Genomic DNA, 22178 nt, shown 5'->3' with positions numbered 1-22178 from the left:
CGAAGTTCTGCCCAAAAACAGCACAAACATTTAGGTTCCGTCTTGCTCCAACTTGGGTGAAAACACTGAACATCACATCGGAGGGTTTTGTGAATCGAACCTGAACGCACCGCCTGGCAGATTACATTAGCTTGTCTTCGTGAGCAGGTGAGGTGATGGGAAAGCTTTCAACAGCCTCACAGGCTTGTTAGAAAGGTGTGACACCAGCCGGCGGAGGTGTGAGGACGCAGGAGCCTGACTGGTAATAACTGGAGCTGGAGGAGCCGCGTGTCTCTGGTGGCTGTGGGGTCTCTCTCTCTCTCTCTCTCTCTCTCTCTCTCTCTCTCTCTCTCTCTCTCTCTCTCTCTCTCTCTCTCTCTCTCGCTCGCTCGCTCGCGCTCTCTTCCTCCCGGTCTGGATCAATCTGTCTCTGTGCGCGAGCGCGCGCCGCAATTCTGATCGGCGCGCGGATGATGGTGGTGATGAGAACGTGACCTCACTGCTTTCTGCACAGCTGCCGGAGAGAGGGGGAGACACACACACACACACACACACACAGAGAGAGAGAAAGCTAGAAACAGAAGCACGTTGCGGGAGACGGAGAGAGGAACGGAACAGCGGAGAGCGTTCGCAACACCGGGGGGACTGCTCGGCGCGCGGGGACTCGGTCGTGGGGCGTCCGTTGGCTGCCTCCCAGAATGTTCTGTGCCCCCGGTTCATTTCTCCGCTACACGAACCAGTCTGCGCGGCGTCCACTCGGACACTGAAGCCCAGATGCTCACCCTCTCCGCCGACATGGACGAGTCTTCGTCGCTGCTGGATCTGCTGGAGTGCTCGGTGTGCCTGGAGCGCCTGGACACCACGGCCAAGGTGCTGCCGTGCCAGCACACGTTCTGCCGCCGCTGCCTGGAAAACATTGTCAGCTCCCGGAATGAGCTCCGCTGCCCGGAGTGCCGCATCCTGGTGGACTGCGGGGTGGACGACCTGCCGGCTAACATCCTCCTGGTTCGCCTCCTGGACGGTATCAAGCAGCGGCCCCAGCGAGGGAGCGGAGGAGGAGTGGGAGCAGGCGGCAGGCAGTCCCTGGCCGGGGGCTCGCTGCAGGGGTATGCAGCCGGGATATCCGCTTCTCCCCCGGGCACTGCTATCAGAGAGCTGCCCGTAGCCATCAGGAGCTCTCCTGTTAAGGTTAGTTACTTTCCCACCATCTACAATATGTGCCAGTGCGTGTCTGTGTGGAGCTGTGCACAACCAAACTATGTTTAAATGTTTCCACGTTTTAAGAACCCGCGTTTATTCACCAAAACACGCACTTCCGAAAATACGACTTCAAGATTTTGCGAATACTCTGGAGCCCCTTTTCGATTCGGCACACACAAGACACGATAACAACTTAAAGATTGGATCCCATCGCAAGCTTCTGCCCAGTTTAGCAGCAGAATGTGATGGGAGAAGCTTTGGAGGAGCATCGCAAAGATGAATTCCCCACTGTTAATCTCTGATGTTTGCTGGAAATGGGGAACAGTGTGTGCAGCATGCTGCCTGCACAGATACCCTGCTGCTGTATGGTTATATAGATGCAAATTTGCAGACGCTGCTCTGAATATTCACGCAGAGAAACTGATTGTAGCATAGATTGATAACAATGATGAGGAATAAACTTGGATGCAGACTCCCAAGTTCTGGAGGATGCAAACAGAGAAATGCATGGCTGTGCTTTTGTCATATTGGCGGGTGACACCGATATCTATTGACTGATGTATACTGTTGTCTATTGATTGTCTTGCTGAATTGTCACCAGTTGTGTCTGTGATATTCCCTGATGTGACTTGGGTGTCATAACGAGGGTGTGTTTCCTGTGGTATAATTAAACTGAGGAGCTGAGACAGGCTGCAGACTGAGAGGGTCACCTGTCTGTGATACTGTTCTCCATAGCCCTGGTGGAGCACAGATGCCCACAGGCTGCAGCCGTGTGAGGTTTCATAAGCCAGGCTCCTTGGGAGTAGAATGGAGAGCCTTGATTACTTGCTATGCAGTGCATCCAGTGCATTATCTCATGGCTGTCATGAGAGATGTGCTGAAGAATGAGGCTGCAATGTGGCAATTAGACAGAAAATCCAATATCTGCAGCACTGTGCTGCAGAAGTTGTTGGTTGTCATTTTGCCTCAGTTGGAATCTAAAATCTTTAAAGACTTCTAGGAGACACTTCTAGCGGAAGAAAAAATAGTCACGACTTGCTTGTTTTTCTTTAAAGACCAGATTTCCAGTCCCAAAACTTCATGTTATGGCTTGTTCTGACGGATATGCTGTATTTCTCTAAGCTGAGCTTGTGTTGTGTGCTTACTGATAAACGCAATGGGATTTCTCAGAGTTGGAGTGCATGAGGGTGGTCGCGGGCAGGTGTGTTCATGTTTGGCTTCAGCATCTTTCACCCTGAGGGTCGTGACGTCCCCTATAAGAGGGATGCAGTGAATTATGAGCCTAACAAAAGTGTTGTCATCGGCTTTCACACCCTCACACAGTACTCAGTACAATAAGGCTTACCAGGCATCAGCTCACCATTGATTGAAGCAGTGGAGCGCCGTGGTGTGATGAAGTGCCGCAGCACTGGGCAGTCACTCATTCATGGAGATGAACAGGAATCCAAATCCTCAGTGACGTTTCCACTAACACTTAACACTCCATTTCAGTTCACTCAATAAACTTTACCGGTCCCTACAGGCCAATTTTTTTTAATGCCTGGTACATGAGAGGAAAAAAAAAAAAGACCAACACACAAGATTGAAACGGCAGAAAAGCAACCGTCATGTGTTGGAGTGCACCTATCACTCACCTTTTTTCTATGTTTAGACAAGCGCTTATCATAACTTCCTTCAGAGCCCGAGAAAAGTCTTGAATTAATTTAGTGTGGCCAATGGTTTAAAATCCAAAGGGACTCACTTCAGAGTGTCATGAATGAGAGAAAAGCAGCTGGTCCTCAGCCTGGAGGAGCTGGAGCCAGAAAATGTTTAATTTGTGAGGACATGATGAAAAATTAGAGAAATTTCAGAGGCTGTGTGGAAGAGTGTTAACCCAGCGGAGAGGGAGCGCGTGCGTGCATGCGTGCACACATACACGCGAAAACACACAATACGCACAGTGTACACTCACCTCTTAGTGGTGGCCAGTCTGTGTTTGTTTTAGGACCCCATGGGGAGAGCACTCCACTGTGGATGGAGCCTTTATTGCCAGTGAACACACACATGCACACACACACACACACACACACACACACACACACACACACACACACACACACACACACACACACACACCTATAACCCATTACCCTTTGCAATCCCCTGCAGTCACTTTGCCCAAGTCTCCTCCAGGCTCCCTTGGGACCGCGGCTTGGTGATGAAAGTGTGAATTAATCTCCTCTAACGGTTGTGTGTGTGTGCGTGTGTGTGCATGTGGATGTGCACACAAAGAGCAGGGGTCTTGCAAAGGGAGTTAAATCTGTCTTTGAATGACACTCTAATGCAGTACCACCACACACACGCAGTAATTGAAGGAGTCACACGGGTCAAACAGAGCACTCTACATCAGGTATTAAGGGTTGAAGATGAGGATGAATGTGTTGCTATGGAAATAGAAGAAGATGCAGACATGCTGAGTCAGCAGCAAGACCAGCTTTTTCCCCCGCCGTTTGTGCTCTTTGGGCCGCTGTTACTGACTTTGCGCTTTGACCATAAGAGTTTATCGAGGCTGATCATTTCTTTTCCTCGAGCCTCCGTGTGAGATGAACTTCTCACAAACACGCAATTTGCCAAGAGAAGGAAAAATAAAACAGCCACCTAGAACAATGTTAACACAGATAATTAGCTCGTGTGTGTCGTAGGAATATTTCCCCGTACGTATTTAGCGTTATTTTCTGTGCTTAATCAGGTGCTGCCTCAAGCGTTCAAGTGCTTAGTCACTTACCCCAGAGGAAAAATGTCGAGCCTGTTAGCAGCTGATGACTGTGGCAACCCATTAACTAGTCCCTCAGTTGCAGTGTCGTGCATCAGCTGTTGCAGAGATGACTCGCGACTCGTTCCCCCGTTCACAGACAGCAGCGTGTGGACACACACTGTATGCAAACAGAAGAGGTGTTTTAACAATGTAGCAGTGTCATGTAAACTGAATAATGGGACTGTAATACATTTGTGTGACAATTTGTGGGTTCTTTTTCCAAAATGTGACAAGATGCTCATCAGGAACCAGTCTCAGTTTAGCCTGTCAACCAAATGTCGCTGCTTCAACGCGTGATGAGGCTCAGTCAAGGCGAGGGTTGGGTGCTGTTTTTTCGGTGTTTCACTCTGTCTTTAACAAGAAAAAGTGTCAGTTATTTTGTTCTTGTTGTTATTGTCACTGGTGGTTTCGGACATGCTAAAAACATGGATGAGTGTTGGCTTGTAAAAATGCTAATCTAACGTCAACCAAGACAGTGACAAAACCACAGTTATCTCCAACAACAGCTTATCCAGCTAGGTAATTAATTACCTCAAGACGTCGATGAAGTCATCGATGCCTTGCTTAAAGACCAGCTTTTTTTCCCCTGCCGTTTGGCAGATTAGTGCTCTGTGGTACAGGAGAGCAAATCTCAAATTCCAGACAATACACTGGTAAATTTTGCCATTATCATCAAAGTTTTCCCTCTTTAGTACCGTCACAACAGTGGATACTACACACCTCCTTGAGCTAAACTGACCGATCTTGTTACCACAGCCAAGGAGGTTCGGCTCTTAGTCCTGTTGATCTCTTTGTTCGTTAGCTGGATATCCCAAAAATCTGCCATCATCAATTACATTTGGTGAAATGCTCATCCAGGGTCCACATGTACAGTTATTAGTTGCAAAAGTATTTCCTGGTGTTGTCAGACAAGGCATTTTTAAGCATATTCTCTGTTGTCTTTTTAAGTGCTACACCAGTTTGAAAGGCAGAAATCAATCCAGTGATTCAGTCAACAGATTTTACAAACCTTTTTACATTACTGAAGCAACAAATGTGAGGAATTATTCAGCCCGACGGAGATATGGACACACTCAGTGTTTGCTGGGTTTGTGAATTTGTGTCTGTGCTTACTAGAAGAAGTTTTGGCCATATGTCATCTTGCGCTTTTCCTGCCAAATCATGGCTTGGACACATGGAACACATACAGAGCCATACATTTGTGGAAAGAGTTTACGCTGTTAACGGTCTCAGTTTTTCCACAGCACAGCATGTGTCAAAGCTTATTTTGCAGTGATGTTTTGAGATAAATATCTTGCACTTAGGGACTCAACTAAGTGTAGAATAACTAAACCTCCAGAGAAGAGAGAAGCTATCTGACAGCTTGTTACTTGCGATACTGAGCCCTTTGCATTGATCAGCCTTGATGTGGTCATAAAGGTTTTAGTTGGCAGAAAGGTGAAAAGCTTGAAAACAGACCGCATATACCTGAGGCATTAAAATTTGATTAATTCCCTACCTAGCAACAACACTGGCAGATGACTCTCACTGATTCATTAATTTTTCTGGCCTTGGCTGGTGGGCCTTGGCAGGTGAATGTCCTCTTGGAGTTATCGTGCTTTAAGAGTGGGGGCCTTCTGAATGTGGTCTCTCTTTCACACCTAAGTGACTAACTCAGGTTCCTGTTTGGTGTTCATGAAGCTGTTTTTTCTTCTTTTTCTATTTGTCTATTCGTCCATCCGCCGAGGATAGGTTTTTACAAGAGACTGGGAGGGGATTCATTTCGTGCTGTGCCGAAAGCATTAAACATCTTACAGCATATTTTGATCATTTTAATGTTCAAACAGGAACAAGAATCCAATATGTTTCCCAGGATTATGTTCCTGGCAGGTACAGATGACAGTGAGGGGACACCGGAGCTCTGACAATGAAAATGTCACATGAAAATCAATTCATGTTAGACACACAATGGTGTGTTGCTCGATGATCAAATCAAGCCATCTGCAGCATATCCGTCGTATCAGAGGGCGATGATGTGACCAGCATCAAAAACTGCTACCAATTGCAAAAAAAGCTCCGATAAACAAAAAATATCGCGTGAACTGCCAGAAAACCCATCGCAGTTTACTGTTTACACTCGGCCCGTCCAGCTCCCATCAAAGCAGTGTCTCTAAACGGTCCCATCCCTTGATCTTCTCCCTTACCTGTATTTACCTGGGGTTGCCACGGTGACACCTGAGGTTACCATGGCAACACACTGCAACAATGACGGCGCCTTCTTTCATCTCTGGAGTGAGACATTGCTCATTGCTTTGCCCTGTCATTCCCGTGTATCCTATGTGTGTGACTGTGTGCATGTGTGTGTACATGCGTGCGTGTGTGTGTGTGTGTGTGTGTGTGTGTGTGTGTGTGTGTGTGTGTGTGTGTGTGTGTGTGTGTGTGTGTGTGTGTGTGTGTAAGAGGATTAGGTGGGGGTTCCAAAAAGGAAATAGTCTGTTACCAATCCCTGTAATGATCCTTTAAACCTGTGTCTTTTGTGTTCTATTGTACACACACACACACACACACACACACACACACACACACAAGGCCTAACCTTAACCTAAACTTAACTCAACCCAAAAAACCAAGTCTTTTCAGAACAGTGGCCCTTTGAAGTACCACTGACCAAAATATCCTCACTTTCCAATCTGGTCTTCACAAACATAGAAATACAAAAGCACACAGGCTCTCGCTACATTTCCTGCTCTGCAGCTCCATTCATAGTTAATCTTGATATCTCCCTCACCTTAACAATAACACAATGTGAGACAGCCTCATTTTTTTGTTTATTCTCCCACACAAACACACACACGCAGACATGCATGCACATTCATTACTGTTAGAAACTGACGATCTCTGCAGTAAACAACAGGCTCTCAGTCATTACCTCCACATTACCCCCTCACTTCATGAATACTGAACGAAGGTTTGACACTGTGTGAGCACACACACGCAACCAGACAGACACACACAATTCATCTTCTCAAACCTGAAAATCTCTCTGGACACATTTCTTTCTCTTTGCTTGTGTGTGTGGAACTGGAACAAGTTTTTGGGACAGACCTTCAAAGGCCTGTTTGAGGGTTCAGACTTGGTTTTAAGGGTCAGAATAAGGTTTAGGTTAGGGTCAGGCTAAGGGTTACTGTTAGGCATTTGGTGGTGATGGTTAAGGCTAGAGGGGCTGAGGAATGCATAATGCCAATGAGTGTCCTCACAAGGATAGAAGTACGCATGTGCGTGTATGTGTGTGAACGATCTCTCTCTGCCTTCTCCACCTTTCTCAACCCAGATTGTTCAATGAACACACTTGCACACAAACACATCTTTTTTCCTCAGTCGCTCTTTACTAATTCTTTGTCATCTTCCGCTTGCTTTTCCTCTGATGTCCGTGTGAAGAGAACTTAATTAATTTCACTGTTACCACATAATGAAGCCTCCCTCCACACACACAGGCGTGCACGCACACACACACAGTCGCTGCCATTTAAGGAGTAGTTAAAACTATACGACTGCGCTCTGTGCCTCCTGGGATCTCTTGGGAATTATGCTGTTTTGTTCTTTGTGTGTGTGTGTGTTTACATGGGTTTGCACAAATGCGTGTAAGTCAACATATAGCATGCATTCGTCTATTTCCATGCTTGTGTGTTTGTTTACCAGTTATATTTTTTCCCTCGTAAACACGAGGCACAATTGGATTTTGAATGGTTTGCAATGAGGCTGCCCACAGCCAGCATTCAACATTTTGTTGTTTAAACCGTTTTCATGCCAAAAATTGCCGTGCCAGTGTTTCTTGCAGAATTTCACTCTTGTCCGCCAGGAAAAGCCTGTGAAACTGCATTTATTTCTTACCCTCCTTTGAAATACAGGGTGGTACTAAAAATACTGAATAAACAGGGATAATGAAATCAAACTTTCAATACAGTCACTGGCAGCTACTGTTTCAAGCAGTAAACAGAGGATGACAAGTTTAAACAGCTGGGCCAAATATGATTACCAGTAAAAGGTCCTTTGCTTCTTTTTCTGATTTAAAGACTGGTAACATCAGCTTGTGGTAAAACTGTAAATGATAGGATTTTAGCATATTTTTTTTAGCATAGCATAGCATATTTAGCATGAAACATCAAATTACTTGCTTGTGTCCACGTTGATCTTGACTCACAGTCAAAGAGCTTTGGCTATCGTGTTGGTACTAATTTAATGTGAAAAGCCAGGAAGGACAAAATGAGTGAGCCTCCTCAACTTTGCTTTAACTGGATCAATCTTATCCACTCATGCTGTCATCTGACCAGCTGTTACAGTGTGTGCCTACTATGTACATAAGATGCCTTAAGTATTTGTGTCCACGTTGAATCAGGACGATGTCCTCTCACATCAGTGTCAGCCTTGGCCCTGCTATCATCCTGCTCATGCAGATATGTAGATGGGAGGAGGGGGGTCAGATGTTGCATTGATGGATGGAGGCAGGATGGCAGTTGAGCGCAGCTTATAGCTGAGGTTATGGTGTAATGAGATGGTGCGTGTTGTTTAGTTTCGGGGGGGTGGATGCATAATGGGTGTTAAAGCCTAAACAAGCTTTGGAGCTTGACTGCCATTCCCACGGGTGCACGGGTGGAATCCCATCAATCCCATCCCCCAGTCGCACAAACACACACATCCGCACGCACACACATTAGGTTAAGGGTTAACCCCCTCACTCCTGGTCCTATTGTTACTATGGAGATGAGGGTGAGATGTCACTGGCCACTGGTCAAGCTAATATATTTCAGACAGGGCACATTAAGGCTGAAATGAAAACATGGCACCATGAACAGTAACTTGACAGCGTATGTCTAATGCATCACACTGTAGATATTTAAAGTCCAAAAAATGTGTTTTTGTTAAGAAATCAGTACATATATCATCAAAATTGTAACTATGACTGACCATATCTTTACTGGGAATTTGATCGGGCCCTAATAAATATACATACATTTTGATTTAGCAGCTTTTGAAATAACAAAAATGAAAAGTCAGAGGGATCAGCGCTAATGTTAGCAGCTAGGCTAACCAGCTTCCACTTTTCTGGTGGAATACAAACAGCACAATCGTTCTTCCCAAAAGTCTCTCACAGTATACATCCATCGCTGTGGACTTGCTGAAAAAGGGTAAAAAAAAAAAAAAAAAAAAAATCTCGAATCAATGCTGATAGGCTGTGCAGGGTTATCACTTCCTCTAGTCACCACAGAAAGTGACAGTGTGTCACAAACACTGTCATTCATTGGACATGCCCACCCAGAGACCTGAGCCTGGATGACCCAAGGCAACATGTCGACCAGCCCTAATCTAAGTTATCTAAGACTGCCAACGAGTTTCACATATAGTAATTTTATTTCCGTAGTAATTTATTCTACAAGGAGCTGACATGGCTGTGATGGCAGCATCAAACAGCTACTTTAACTTTAGATATTGAATTAGTAATGATAAGCATATGTCCACAGTTAAGACCGGGGATAATGTTAAGACAGCACAGTCAGCTAATCGTCGGGCTGATGGAGAGCTTCCGCCATTTCTCGTCAACATGTCGTCCTCGAGGAAACGTCGAATAGGCAGGGGTACTGTTGCCACAGCTCAACAAACTCAAGACAAAAAAATTCTGACATGCTAGTCGTTGCGTCGGGGTGTCGTGGGGCTTCCCACGATGCCGGTAATTCGTAGCCACAACAAATTGGTCTCAAAATCAGGGTAGATTCTTGTAGTTATTGAAAAAGACCAACACAACATGGTGTAAGAAGCGAAGCTACTGTCAGCGAACAGAGCCGTAGTTATGAAAAGATTTAGCAACGCAAAGGGCAACATAGGGGAATTGAATAATGTCAAGCGGCTAGCGTTAGCGTCAACCGTATGAGCACCACATTAGAGAGTGTGTTCGCTATAAGCACCTGCAATTCTCATCTAACTCCAGAGGTTTTATGCTTCTGCCTTTCATGTCTGTTTATTATATGTTCAGTTTAATCTGTAGATATCACAAGTACTCAGGTCTATAAATAATTAATAGTAATTGGACACACACAAGAAATCCCCCATATGTTTAATGGACTGTCCCTTCCCCTTTTAATATCTGCTGTTTGCTCGCCTAGTAGAGTCTATCCATCCATCCATCATCTGCAAATCTGAAGTGACAAGAAAATGAATTTTTTCTTCCTCTAGGAGCCCTTGAACATAGGATGGATAGTCAGTAACAATAACTAAACAGTGATTATTGTGTTTATTATACTTCATGTCACACACTGTGATCATGAGGTTATTGTCACAGATGAGGTGCAGCCATTATTAGCTTCAGGTTACCAGTGTCACCATCTAAAATGAATGTTAATTAGGCAGAGCATATAGAGAAGAGAAGAGCAGAGAAGGCAAAGAAGCGTGCCATGTTGTGCAAAGCAACAACTTCATAATTAGTGCTCCATCTAGAACGCTGTCCAATGTGGGTGGGCGTTTACGTGCTACTTCCTGGTGGGAAAGTCACAGCTTCTGTGCTGGCATCGCATTACACGGCTTCTGATTAATGAAACCGGCAACCTTCAGACCAAACCCGAGTTACCTCCTGCTGCCAGCTGGGACCGTCCAAGTGTAAAATTGCCCCAAGCAGCTTCTACAATGTAGGAAAAGTGTTAGGAGTCATAGTTTGTGACTCCAGGTAGTTTCACTTTGGTGTTTGGATTCTGACTGACTCGAGCTGACTCCTCCAGCAGCATGTGACATAATGTGTGTGTCTGTTGTAATAACAGATGAGGTTCCACTGGTGATGTGCTTGAAGAAGTGGAACGCTTCTCTCGGGGTAAGAGATTCATGGAAACACACTGCGGTTTCTCCAGGTGTCAGACGGCGCAGGTGTGTGTGTCTGCCTGTGCGTTAATACATTTAGGTTCCTTCCTGTCGTGTTGCAAAAATGACTCCTCCACCCCCCCGCCTCCTCCTCCCCCTGCTCAGCTTTCTCTGTAATGGAGAGATGTTGAAATTCACCCACCACCCACTTTAGATTTGGCAGGAAACAGAGTCTTGGCTGGAGTAGAGAAGAGAGATCAGTGTACATACACACACACTCACAGATACACGCACACACATCTGAAGAGAATTTGGAAACATGGCAGCAAATACAGGTCCTCCTCTTCATCGACCTGCTGTTCATTCTCACAGCTCTCAACTTCAATTCATCACCAGCAGTGTTTATGGATCTTTGTGAAATCATTCTTTTCCCCTCTTTTTTACTTTGCCCATAGGACTGGTTGAACTTTCTGAGGTAGTTCAGTCCCTTCTAAAGGAGTTTTTTCTCTCTCGACTTAACAATAAGATGCTCACTGGAATGTGTTAACTGGACTTTTCAGCAGTTTGAATGTCTTGGACTGAACTATGTTCATAAAATATTAGTATAAATAAATGAAACCCCCCAAAAAAGCAAGTATTGAGTCATTGAAGCTAAATCTTGAAGGCATTAATAGAGCAGGCTAGTTTTGAATCATGTAATAAATTACATTTTCTAATAGTCTAGGTGTTAAAATATGACGCCAACACAAAAATGGCAAGCATATATAACATCTATAATAGGATAAGTACACCAAACTGCTTTTAGGTCACCATAAATTTATTATTTAACAGAGCATGAGCATTAAAGGAATATTATTGCAGTGCTAGTGGACGACCATATGGCCACGATAAACTCACTAATGAGTGTTATGCATAACAAATTGTGACTACAGGGATATTGTTGTGGTATCGCAATTACAATGTTTTCTTCCCGCTGAGGATAATTGTGATATTCTTCCGAATGTGTGCTGCATGCATATGAATTTTTGGGGGTCAGATTAGAACATTTCAGGTTATTTCGGGACACACTCTGATCCACACTGCTCATGGCTGCAGTACAACTGTGATCAGCTTTCCACTCTGACGTCTGCGTCCAAACATCCACTCCTGGCTCTGTGTGTGTGTGTGTGTGTGTGTGTGTACATGTGTTTCATATGCATGTCACTGTGGTGTTTGCTGGTTGTTTTTATGTGTACTTAGAAACAATATGAGTTTCGTTTCGTGTCATATAAATCAGAACGTGCATGTGTGTGCTGTTTTTCAGCAGAATTTCTCAACCTTTTATAGTCCTGGACTTGAGGTCGGGGATTGAGGGCGGTGTGTGTGTGTGTTTAAGGGGTGTGTAGCCTGTCATGCTCATATGTTAGAAGGGAAGGGAGTGTGCAGGGAAAGTTGGAAGGAAAGCGCAAGAAGCCGAGTGGCAGTTATGTAGTGAATTTTTGGCTTGGGGTCTGGTGTGTGTATATGTGTGTGTCTGTGTATATAAGAGGGGATCTGGCAGTTTTCTCCATCCAGGACAGGGATTATGTAAGCAGAGAAAAGTCAGGTCAAATACCACCCTCCATCCAGCTGTGTTCTGTTTAGACTGGGAACAATGGTAACACTGGTACAGTCAGAACCGTCTGCTCTTAAACGCAGCAGCGCCCGATGTTGTACATGTTGTAAATCGGCTCTTTGTGGAAAAAGAAGCAGGTGTTGATGTTTGTGCTTGTAGTAGTGAAGGTTTCCTGACATCCTGTCTTACAGATGATACAATTTTTGGGATTTTTTTAAAGGTTCAAGAGCTAACATTTACAAAAAAAGTGATATAGGGTCATTTGTGTAAAGTACACTGTAAAGGCTGGTGCAGGCTGCCGCTGTCCTCGGCGATGGTCTTGTTTGTTTACAGTAATTGCAATCTAAAATCACACCAGATGTGGTAATGATTTGTAGGTGTTAGGCTGCATGACACAAAACGACAGTAGTTAGAGATAACTGGTCACCAATTTGAACTGCAAAGACACAAGTCAGAACTAATACACCGCAGTACACAAAGACAGCGTGTTTCTGCTGAAGAGCGAATCCACACATGCTGTGTAAACATCCACGCCGTCTCTGCAGTCCAGTGAATTTATTTCAGGGCCATTCATGTTCAGAGGCGGCTTGGCGCACTTCCTTGTGGAGCCTGTAAGTGCTTCATGTTCCAGTATGCGAGAGAGTAAACGTGTAAGCATCTCAATGGGAAACCTAAAAGAAGCCCTGTGTGTTTACCTGGCTGTTCGTGTAAGACGCTTATCACATCCACCTGCTGATGACACTTTATCGTCAACAACCCCGTGTGCAGGCAGTACGTGCACCGGTGCCAAGCCGAAGCAGCTACATTTAACACTGTTGGCTGCTGGTGACTCAGTTTTCATCAACCTGAACGTCTAATGTCACCCGATATGGACTCAGACATAACAAAACACTGTTTACATTCATTATTGTAAACTAACTTTTGGTGAATTTATACTCTAATGTGAATATCAAACTGTGAAGTTCAGGTAATTATTCCAAGCAATTTCTAATTAAAAGGTTTTTTGGTTTTATATATGTGACTTTCTGCTGCAGCACGTAAGAGCTAAACACAGCGTGCTGCATTCAGCTCAATCATTTCGCATTGTAAATATGCCATATTGTTTAATATATACATCAATATCATTTTATAGTTTATGCATTTGTCGTTTAAACTGGGTAAAAAACAGCACCTGCAGGCATTGTGGACATTAGAAGTGTGCTACCGCATGACTAATATCAACAATTTGTTCTTTTGAAGTGCAGTTTGTGACTTTTCGTGGGTGGACAGACTGTTTGGGTAAACACAAAATTTACATCCTAAATGGGACTCGCCTCACTTTGTTGTTTAGTCATTTAACCTGAGAAAATGCTATCACTCTCCTCTCTGCACTACATTTAATTAAATTAATGCCAGTAACTAAGTTAAAGTTTGTATAAAGGCTACTGATGGAAATGAAACGCACACTTAAACACTTAAACAAGTCGTTCAGGAGCTTTTGTCTGATAGTATTTTGCTTTTTTTTTGCGTGGGGTCACGCTCAGGTTGGTCTAAAATGACCAAGCCACGGAAAATAACTGTCCTTGTGTTGATGAGCAACTCTTGTTGTTTGCGTTCACCTGTTAATGCGAATGTGTGGGTATTTGGGAATGTGTGCGTAGGTGGCTCAATCTATCCTGCGTGATTCATCTGCTCTGTGTTGTGCGAGCGTGTGCGTGTGCCTGCTCGCGTGTTTGTGATGAAACTTGAGGTCCATCATCTCCACTCCACACCTCATTTCCAGAGAGACAGATAGAGATGTCACAGTTATTATTCTGTCGTAAATCCCAGCTGCATTCAATCTCCATCATCTATCTTTCTACTCTTTTTCTTCTTTTGTCTCACAGCTGACAACAACAATGGCATACTGCTCTCAAGGCTTTCCTTATCAATATCCTCAATATACTCTTTGTCATATAGAGAGAGAATATCATATATATATATAAATCACACCATGCCGGTGAAAAACGATGATATCTATGACACATTGTGACATCTGTGTAACCAGAGAGGAAAGCATGACATTGAAAAATTATCCGAACACTGAGCTGAAGAAACAACTGTTCAATGTTACATTTTAATAAAGGAAGGCTGCACATAATAACTCTCACTTTTCACATTTTCCCAAATACTATTAATGAGGCATTGCAGCAATTTAGTGCACTTCCATTAATTTGATGGACTTGTGAGAGAGAATAAAAAAAAAAAAAGAAAGGTTGCGAACTAGATTCAAGAATGAGTCAAAACCCCCAAAACACTGGAGCCTACGTTACGTCCTGGAATGACAAAATACAAAATAGCATGTAAGTACAAAACATTGCAAATAATGTCAAATCTATCATGTATTGATTAATCAAAATCATCGGATCACCTAACAAGAGATGGTGTTTGAGCAGCGCAGCCAGTGCATTGATAATGTGTCATTTTATTTAACTGGCACAAACGCTGGCAGTCTTCAGAGCAGAAGTTGGTATCGCTCCCTGAATACTAAAGCCCCTCCACGTCTTGCTCTGCCGCTGTGCATCACTGTCATCTCTTTCATGTTTCATTTTCTGCTTTCTCTGCTCCCTCTCTTTCTTTACTCTCATCTCTGTCTTTGACTGATGTTTGTCAGCTCAGAGAGAGACTTCTAGGGAATGAACGCAGCCACTTCTCCGCTCAGCTCTCCATTCATTCTCTTCGTCTGTCCTCAGACAGCTGGCCGAGGTCCAGGCTCATCTCAGGCTTCCTTCGCCCGGTCCTGCCAGCTCTATTAAAACACCATAGGTCATCGTGCTGTTGTCTGGCACAAGCTGCATATCGCTGTCATCGGCAAACCTCATAGTATGCCCAATATGTCTTTTTGTTGAAACTGGGAAAAGCAGCCTTGCAGCTTGACCATCATGTGTTTTTTAAGACTTTGAAGGGTGTTTTGGTGTCAGGCCATCATTCTTACTCATGACTCATATTGTTCTCATTTTGTTATTTTGCTGTTTCGCTCCATGATCTCGCTCTCTCGCACGGAAAATGTGTTTTTCTGTCATCCCCCTCTGCCTGTGCACAGTTTGTCATGCGGTTTTGACACAGTCTTGCGGTTTGTTAATGCAGCTTCCAGAGAAATTAGTGCTTTGTTGGCATCTCTTGCTCATGCAAATATGGCAGGATCGTGTTCAGGTAAAAATCAATTTACATACAAAACAAAGTGATTTTTTGTGTGATTATTCTTCGTTATGCAACGGCATTTCCTGTCGTATAGCCTGCTGTGGTGTCTTTCTTTCATATGATACTCTACCCAAGCGAAGGTTATCTGTGACTGATAAGAGGAATCAATTAGTATCAAATCCCTATACAGGCACAGATAAAAGGCAGACACTGATGCTCAGCAACAGTGTGTGTGTGTGTGTGTGTGTGTGTGTGTGTGTGTGTGTGTGTGCATCTATACATATCTCACGCACATTGCTGAAAGAGGTCCACGATGGATCCTCTTCCTTTTTTTAACATCTGCATGACTTTCATCTTTCTCATACAGTGGCAATAATAGCAGTACTTACACCTCCAATTTCCAGCCTTATAGCTTTGTAGGAAGGAATCTTGGGCTGTACACTTTCCAGATAAATGTGCTATTATCCAAAATCTTCATCTGTTCGAAAGAAGAAATTAAGGGGTTTAAAAAGCAAACTAAAATTGCTGCTCTTACACAGTAATCAATCAACAATGTATGCATTGTTCCTCTTCCGCAGGTTTCTTTCAGACAAACCGTTGGGTTGGCTCCCATTAAAGTTTAGCAGATGCTGCTCATATTGGCTCTTTTTGAAGCGGCTAAAGATTTTTATGTAATCATATCCTGCCTTATCAGTCAGACACACAAAGAGCTGCAAAAGAGACAGAAATAAAAAGTAACAACGGAAAAACACCTTTGATAACATGAAACTGTCACTCTGAAGAAATGACTGATAGAAAATATAGCAGCTTCAGCTTTTAGAGAACCGTTTTGCTCTGCGCCATAAATTTCATTTGTTACAGACCAACCTGAGCTGTAGTGTGCTGTCATGGCCTACTTCCACCATCATGCCATCATGTCCCAGAACTGTTTGTCTCCGGCAATCAAGACTAAAACTAGGCTAAAACTGAGTGCAGCGTTGAACAGAAATTTTTATGTGGATCATCGTAGTCCTTTTTTTTTTTCGGTCTTCAAAGACGCTGGCAATGGTTGTGATGGCAGCATTAATCAACTGGGTGGAAATGTGCTGGAGAGCCACAGGAGATACTGGCACTGTAGTAAAACTGGGACAGTGTCAGACCCTGCAGCCATGGCTTTCCCTTTTCCTCTCTGAAAACACATTCTTTCATACATTAACCCCATTTCTCCCTTCATCAACACACTCCGCCTTCCTATCTCAACCTCCTTAACGCGCCCTCTTTCTCTTTTGCACACCCCCCTCCCAGTATCCCACCTCGGTTCACTTCCATTGTGCTTCTTGGTCACGACGAGAAAGATAAGCGTGTTGTATAATTACAGTTTATTAACACGTTCCCTAGGAATCAATTAAAAATCAACGCCAGTGCCATGATAGGAAGGAAACTGACATTGGACTGAAGCTGCTTTGAAAACATTGAAACCAAGCTACTAGCTGGATGATTTTACACCAGAAGACACCAAAAACAGATGCAAAAATCAAATACAAAACTAAATATATAATGCAGCTGCACACAGTGAACTCTTAACACTATTCCAAAATATCCCAAACAGAGCCACCTGACATGTCTGCATCCTGAACGCGGCATTATGTGTTGCATGTTTGATGTGAGGAAAAGAACTCTTTGGCCAGCCAGCCACAGTCATTTGTGATTATGTAAATTATCGCCTTTGTATTTTTAGAAAGCTGGTACGCTGAAAAAACGGGTTATGTCTTCACCTGTGACTGTTGAGTGTTTTGGTGACTCATACAACAAAGTAGCTGCGGAAGCACCCACCTGAAACATGCAATTGTACAGACAAATTGTATAGTTTTATCACAGGTTTATTATTATAATTTGCAAGGAAGGCAGAGTTTAGATCAGCGTGTGATGCTCTCCAGCGATTGTCACAAACAACAGCTTCAAGGCTTTCACTTCCACTGCGGCTCCTTTGATTAAACCGTGCAGCACCAGCCTGTTGAAAAATAGCTACACAAACTTCTGTGTTCTTGGGCAAATCAAACTGGTTGGTTATAGCTCAGTGTTCGACAAAGTCTGCCGCTTGATGCAACAAAAATCATCAGTGTCGTTGGAATCACTCAGTATACTCGGTTTCTGTCTTTTCATCCAGCACCATCGGGTTATTGAAGCAAAGTCTGACAAGAGTAGTGCCTGAAGCATCACGTGTATGACTGCAAGAATGACTTAATTTCATTATTATTTTAGGAGCGATTCATGATTGTCAGTTTATGCAACCATGCAAATGCATGAAGAGACTATTGTTGTGTTCTCATTTTGGCTGTACTGACATAACAATGCATCTAGAGTTCATCATTGAAGTCATGATCATGCTTGGGAGTTGGCTTTTCCCCTGCAGCTTAATTCCCAAATAGAATCAAATTGGAGTTAACAAATTGTTAGTATCACAAACACCTCTTCACAAATGTGTCCAGAACTGATGCAGTTAAGTTAACTCTGTTTCTGCGCTCTGAAACGCTCTGAGACCCAACTCCTCTATAAGTTATTAGCACCACGTATGGAGCCTAGCTTGCGGTCTTGTGAGCCGTCATGCGAAAACCGTGCCAAACCAGCCGCTGCTTGGATTTTCATGCGTGTCAACTTGCGCTGTTACAGTACCGGTGCTTGGGGCGGCCACAAAGGATGAAAGACACACAGTTATTTGAAAGAAAGTGAAGCAGTGGAGCCTGTATGTATCTTATTTGTTACAATGTGAAGCAATGGGGCTGATATATACTGATACTGATATAGTGTTCAGTTACTTATTTGGCACAAAGTCCTTTGCAATAGAAATATTTGCACTCTTCTATATTTCATCTTGCAACACTGCACTTCTCAAGAGAAGCTCCTCTCTGCTCTCCATTACCAGTCAGTCAGTGCTGCGTGGTGGGAGAGCTCTGCTTTGACGGGAGCTGAGGACAGCCCATGTGGCTGTTACCATAATTACCAAACAGCAGCACCCCAACATGCACACTGAGAGCATGTGACAATGCCACCTCCTTTTTATCACCCTGCACACGTGCAGTCGCGAAGATACCAAAAGCAGTCCGACATCACCGCCGTGCCCCTTTGGTTTTCAAAATTAGCTTCCTGAGATGTCACAGCTTCTTACCGAAAAGGCAGCACCACATGAGCAAACTTTTGAAAGCAGACATCTGTTTCAGCTGTATTACCACACCATAACTTTGACAGAAATAAACCCAGATGTGACCCTTGCTGAATTGGCAGTAATGCACTATTTCGCTTTGAAACTGTGGCCCCTGTGATGCTGCAAGCGCCTGCAAAAGCATGAAATAGTGTTTGTTAGCGCTGTTATGCCCACACAAACGCCTTGCCAGAAAATCTGCATTTTTCTGCCTTTTCCAAACACCCTTAATAGATATTCTCAGTATGCACTTTGAAGGGTGGCTACTGGGACAAAGAAAAATGACAATATTTTGGGGGATTTAACAATAGCACCAGTCTCGGATTCTCGCGACTCTCACTGTGTTTGCATGTCTTTGTGAAGCTGGCAAGTTTTTAGTGTCTCGCAGTCACAGGAAGAGATGCTGCGTCGTCTCTCCAAGGCTTTTTTTTTATTTTCGGTACACAAGGTTTTACTGTGGTGGTCTAAATTTGAGTTGTGATGCAGCACTGCATCAGACTTTAAAGTGCGTATGGGAAATGTTCTTACCGCCCACAGTGGCCTGTAGCTTTAACAGCCTCACTGCCACTCATAAAACATACCAGCAATTAGCCAGTGGCCCATACTGATGCCCCATCCTGAGTGGGAGCTGTAAATGGACCGTATGGTGTCGGTGTAGTACTTGCGTTCCAAACGGCGCTGGCACACCAGGTGTTTTCCCTTCGACAGCTGATGGACAGCACCTGCTGTGACATCACTTGTTGGGAGTTCAGAAGTGCAACATGCTTGAAAGTTTCACCCATTAGAGGAAAGTCCAGCAGCCATTTTGTTGCCATTTATAATTCAGTGCAGTCCTGCGGGAGTTGAGGCACCCTTCAGGATGACAGCTAGGAGGAAACTAAATTAAAATATACCCTATAAGTGATAAAAAAGGGTAAACACTGTACAATAGCAGCTATCCTCTTCAATTGACTAATGTCCTCTCTCCAGTTCGGCTGTTCCCTCGTTGTTTTATTTCCTCTTTGTTCTCTGCACTCTTTTCTCTCCCTCTGGTTTTGAGTGACACTACAGTGCTCCTTTATATCTGCTGAATTCAGCTGCTGCAGCTTTAGATGCATGCACACACACACACACACACACACACACACACACGCTCTTACACTTTTTAAGACATAAAACAATGTCAGCAGGAAGGCTTCTCCCAGCCGCCTGTTCTTCTGTGTATTGTATGATCTTGGCTGTATTAAAGGAAAACCTCTGCAGTCACACCTATTCAGTCACGCTCTTGCTCCTTCTTCTATCGCCACCAGAAAATTGAATTTCTACCGCTGTTGTTCCATGTGATGTCCCCGTCCCAGATAAGTCACTCATGTCCCTCGGTGCATGCATATACACACACACACTTATGCGCACGCATACACAGTCGTACCCAGCTGATGTGGGCTCTTTAAGGCCAGCGCTATTGTTTTGCTGACAATTGCTAATAATGTAGCTGGTATTTCTTCTGGTATTTAACCTCTTCCAGATTGTCTGTTTCCTTGCCAGAAGCTAGCAGTAGTACACTTACGAATACATTTGCACACAAATTTGAACAAATTCAAGTTAAGGTCGTCCCACGCAAACCTGCTGGGAGACAGATAGTAATAAAAACATCTTTGCTGACCTTTTTTAGTCATTTACCAAGCAAGAATGCCAAACATTCACCTTTTCCAGCTCCTTTTTTTAATTCAAAATTGACTTTCAGACAAAATAAACTAATTCTGAAAATAATTTTGAGCTCTCAGGAATTGTGCACAATTTATATTAAGGTGGATCCTTTCACCATTAACTAGTTGCTCATTAGCATGCACATTAGCTCTTCATCAGTCATTATAAAGCACTTATTAATGCCTTATTCTGGGGGCTATGGTGTTACGGTTACTCTATCAAGATCATAATTGATGTACAACAACTTCTTTACTTACTATTAATAAGCAGTTAGGAGGTTTTTGAGGGAAAACTGTTATTATGGACTTTATAATGACTAATAAAGAGCCAATATGCTGCTAATATGCATGCTAATAAGTAACTAGTTAATGGTGCAAAGTGTTAATTGTTTCAATTATTTTTCAAGCAAAACTGTCACTGGTTCCAACTTGCTTCATGATAATGAATTTTAAGGACTGTTAGTAAAATAAAATGTGCAATTTTAATGTCGCCTTGGGCTATGGGAAATGATAATCATCATTTTTCACTACTCGCTGACATTTGATCACTAAAACAATTAATCGAGAAGATAATTGACAGTATTGCAGCCCTAATCGATACAGTCATCAATAATAGCTGTTACTCGGGGTCTCAGTTCTGTTGTGTGTGATCAATCTGCATCGCATCGGTCAGAGTTGAATGAACGACTTCCTACCCTGCTTAAACCAGCCGAATTGTGAATGATGTCTGAACAAAGTGTAGTACAGCTCCACTCGGTCGTGCCTCCAGCATTGAGCCGTGCCGCTACATAAAGGTCTTACATAATCTTGACGAGGAGTGTGTGAAGAAATGTGTCACTGGCCGTCAAGTGCCTCAAAGAGAATACAATACTGAATACATCAGCAGCCGGGATGAACGTGTGATGGTGGCAGCATGAAGGAGGCAGATTACTGGACGCATCGCTGCCGGGCCTTTTGTGTAGATGAAGACTATCAGGGCGCGCATTTGGTCTGTGTTGTTCAATCAATCACAAAAAAATAAGACACGTTGAAGTAAATGTCGTCCATCATGACTGAAGCAGGGCTTTGCTCCTTGTAGTGTTGAAATCCTGAATTGTCCCATAACTGCCATCGTGCGTCTATATTTTAGACGTCTTATGGGTTAGCGTTTCCCTCTTTCTTCATACTTTTTTCCATATGGTGGAGGCAGTAATCAGTTTGACTGTGTGTAAGTATAGTTCTGCATATTCTCACTATGATAAAGCAAAGAATTTCTGCTGACTGACATTCCTATTCGCAGACAGGCTACATTCCCAGCCACAAACTGAGCATACTCTCAGAAACCACACACTCACCCTCTCTCCCTCTCTCTCACACACACACACACACACACACACACACACACATTCAGAAGACAATGGTTTATGTCGAACAGGAAGATACGTGGCATTCACACACACTCTCACACACACCGGCGCTGATTGAGCAGTCTGTAACAACAGATGGCTCTGAACCCTGCAGATGTTTGTGTGTTGCTGTTGTCAATCGTGAATAAAGATCTCTTGTTTTTTATAATTGAATCTCATGACTGGCTTGTGGCTCATGAGACACACACACACACACGCAGATTAACATTGTTTTGGTTTTCCAGTAGTGTCTTTTTTTTTTTTGCCTCGGCACTCACCGACTGACACTGATCCATTAGCCACTGGTGGTCCATAAGCGGACAGGTGGGCTAGTCTGGTATCCCACTGGTGGTCTACTGACGTGTGTGTGTGTTTGTGTGTG

At 43.7% G+C, this 22178-nt stretch overlaps 1 protein-coding gene across 2 annotated transcripts in view; it reads left to right on the top strand.

Moving 5' to 3' along the window:
• The first annotated feature begins 587 nt into the window (after window positions 1–587).
• The window catches only part of LOC139340574 (E3 ubiquitin-protein ligase SH3RF3-like), an 88581-nt gene continuing 66990 nt past the window's right edge, over window positions 588–22178 (top strand). For both annotated transcript variants that reach the window (XM_070976484.1, XM_070976483.1), the window contains exon 1: window positions 588–1167. In XM_070976484.1, coding sequence (XP_070832585.1) covers window positions 754–1167 — 414 coding nt within the window. In that variant the 5' untranslated portion in view covers window positions 588–753. The remainder of the gene's footprint in view (window positions 1168–22178) is intronic.

The sequence above is a fragment of the Chaetodon trifascialis genome, chromosome 12 (assembly GCF_039877785.1).
Source record: "Chaetodon trifascialis isolate fChaTrf1 chromosome 12, fChaTrf1.hap1, whole genome shotgun sequence".
NCBI classification, from domain to species: domain Eukaryota; kingdom Metazoa; phylum Chordata; class Actinopteri; order Chaetodontiformes; family Chaetodontidae; genus Chaetodon; species Chaetodon trifascialis.
The sequence above is the reverse complement of the archived record's forward strand: the minus strand, read 5'-3'. Positions and strand labels throughout refer to the sequence as shown.